This window comes from Austrofundulus limnaeus, unplaced genomic scaffold, assembly GCF_001266775.1.
Source record: "Austrofundulus limnaeus strain Quisiro unplaced genomic scaffold, Austrofundulus_limnaeus-1.0 Scaffold84, whole genome shotgun sequence".
Taxonomy (NCBI): domain Eukaryota; kingdom Metazoa; phylum Chordata; class Actinopteri; order Cyprinodontiformes; family Rivulidae; genus Austrofundulus; species Austrofundulus limnaeus.
The window spans coordinates 1,800,646-1,803,711 of record NW_013952486.1 but is presented as its reverse complement, the minus strand read 5'-3'; the positions used below and the strand labels follow the sequence as shown (position 1 = coordinate 1,803,711).

Sequence of the window (3,066 nt, the reverse complement as noted above, 5' to 3'; positions counted from 1 at the left end):
TYTCAACTTCCTGGTTTGTTTCCGCCCACTGACATCCCGGAGGCTCCGGGGCTCAGCSAGCAGATCGTTCGCATCCAGCAGCGCGCACGAGCGTCCCGTGCTGCGACCTTAAACTTGAAGAAACACCTGGAGACAAATCCGCCTCGTGTCAAAAAGACTTTTTGGGGAGTTTTCCGCGTAAATCATGCAGGACGGAGGCAGGTTTTTCARCCCTTTCCCCACACCGAGGTGTCTGGCTGCAGCTGCGCCGGCTGGGAAAGCGAAACTAACTCACCCAGGAAAAGCCATCCTGGCAGGTAAGTTCATCCTCATCTGTCCCGCCGAGGAGCGTAAATCTTACCTGGTTTACAGGTGAGAGGAAAGGTTTAGGAAAGAAAAAAAGGCTTTAGGTTTTATGTGTAAATTCTGGATCTGGTGCGCAGCGGAAACAGTTCAGGAAATTTTTCTAAAACAAATTTATTACTCTAGAATCATGCTAAAGGATGCTTTTAAGAAAAAATTACTGTCTTTGAACATGTAAAAGTTTATTTCAGTAAAATAGTAAATAAAAATCATAAATTTAAYGTTTTTTTTAATGGTGTTTCAATGGGGATGAATAAAACATCCATCCATGCATTTCTATATGACATTGTTGTAGCTCAGTACTTTCAGGTTTAGGACATTTGCAAATGTGTGCAAGCTAAAATACACTGATTAATAATAATAATAATTTAGCATTATTTTCCACCATGGTCCCAAATACTGTGTGCTTCTGTTTCAAACTGACTTTTATCTCCAGTCCTGGTTCTGGTTGGGTTTTCCTGCTGCAAACGTTTCAGTTTCTCCATCCTTCAGGGCGGTTTAAGAGCYGCCATCACATCCCAGTGAGTCTCATCTTTGTGTGATCACACTTTGTATTCCTGATTTAATTTATCTGAAGGAAAGAAATCAATGAACATCTGATTACCTGAAACTATTACCCCATCCATTATATATTGTTTATTTTTCATAAAATGTTTTTTTTTTAATTTGGAATTTGGAATGAATTTGCACCAGCAGACCCTAAAGCAATTGCAGATATTTAATCAAATATGAAACAGGAATCTATCTTTGCTTTAACTGTTTTTGTTTTGATTCCTAAGGATAATTAAATCAGCAGGTTTAGTTTTATTTTTAACTCTTATCTCTGCACTTAATCAGCAGCCTCCCCCCACCCCCCCCTCTGGTCGACCCCTGATGATGATGAGGCTGCAGCAGCTCTGATGATGAAGACTCTTTAGGAGCTTCTGTATGGAGGACACACGCTGGTATTTGGCAGCACTCTGCTGATTTCACCTCGCTGCTCTGGCAGCCRTCACTCCCYGAATGTTTTATTTGGTTCTGAGTGAACAAACAAGTTCTGACTGCAGCTGAGAATTAACATTATTATGAAATATAAACAGCACATTTTAACAATTAATGTCTACATATAATAAAAAAGAAAAAAGTTTAAAAATTTCTTATGCAGAAAAATGACAAAACGTCAAATGGTTAGATGGCTGAGGTGGCCAACTTAAATTGGATTAACTCCAAAAATAAATGAATTATAGCTGCACGTCTGAAGATTACATTTTGAGTTTCATTTAAATATGTCCAGTGTTTTACGAGTTATTTTGCTAACACTAGTTGACACCAACARTTACAGGTAAAAACATGACGCAATGCGTAGTACTCAAAGTATTTGTTGGGCACAATGCCAACGTTAGCTCAATATTTGTAAAAATAAGTAAGTTGTAACCATTTCTGTGTTTCTAAGAACAAGTTTGTGGTGGCCATTTTCAATGACTCCAAACGCACATCTAATGATGATTTTTATTAAAATCTCTCTTRTRGTTTAAAATATATTTTGCTAACAGACAAATAACAGGGACACTGGCTGAAACATAATTGTTCTGCGTTTGGAGGCAGGAGATGAATAATATTCTTAGCCTGAAATCACAAAATGTTTAATATGTTTATAAGCTTTATTAGCCAGAATAGCTCTGTAAATGTTGACGGTGTAAATGAAGAAAAAAAACTTACCTTCATATATGTTTCACTTAATCTGTTTCAAAGGTCRTATTTTGTTATGAGAACAGGAATTTCTTGCTGATAAGAGTGTTCTGTTTAGGCTGGATCTTTGGACTTCAATAGAGCAAACTGAGACAGGGGCTCTGGATCCAGGCATTGCTCCTATTTTKTATTTTATTTTCTTATTTCAATTATTTTTTATCTCTATAATAAATACCAGAAAAGACAGTTGACTCGTTAAATTCTTGARTCCATTACTCCAATAAACCTACCACAATACTAACGATGGTTTTAAATGCCCACAGTTCAGATTAATCAACACTAAATGTCCATTAAAGTGTCCTAAAGCTAACAGAAGTGGGTGTTTGTTTCCTAACTGAGCTGATTTTATGTTCTTGCAGGATGTTTGGTAGCTGAGGTCTGAAAATCCTCCTGAACCTGCTTGTCAAGAACCGCAGGTTGAGCTTATTCAGCAGACAGATGTGTGGTGACGCCTGTTTAATGACGAGTTACACGTGTGCAAGAACATAGACTCACCGACTTTGAGAGCACTTGTGTTTTTCAGAGCATAAACGTAGGTTTATACTCGTCTGCTGCGAGGTTGTCGAGCCAGTTCTGTTTGTGTTTGAGGTGTTACATTGTGTCAGTGTCCTGTATATATGAGGATAGTGGTTTGGTTTTTAGGAGAAAACAAGAGGAAAACAGAATCTCCTGACTCACGTTGTTCTGAGCCGGGAAATGGGAACGTGCTGAGCCTGATTGACTGGTTCTGGCCCGGAGTCGATTCCCCATCTCGCTCCCCCTGCGCGGCCCGGCTCAAACCGGACCTGTCTGTTTTAGTTTCACAGCATCAGCACGGTTTCATTTGGAGTCTCCACTCGGCGCATCCTTCAGGCTCTGCTCTCATTAAAAGCCTTTCAAAGTAAAAGCGTGTCAGTGGACCAYGAGGTGGATTTGGGGACAATGGGCCTCATGCAAGAACCGTTCGTACGCACAGATTTGTTCTTAAGTTGTGCGTACGAGTGATTTAGGAGAATT

General features: G+C 39.5%; 1 protein-coding gene across 1 annotated transcript in view; it reads left to right on the top strand.

The window, feature by feature from the left end:
- si:dkey-178e17.1 (tricarboxylate transport protein, mitochondrial) overlaps window positions 1-3,066 on the top strand; it is a 26,114-nt gene continuing 23,048 nt past the window's right edge. The window contains exon 1 of the mRNA XM_014011782.1: window positions 1-296. Within this exon, the coding sequence (XP_013867236.1) occupies window positions 185-296 (112 nt within the window). The 5' untranslated portion in view covers window positions 1-184. The remainder of the gene's footprint in view (window positions 297-3,066) is intronic.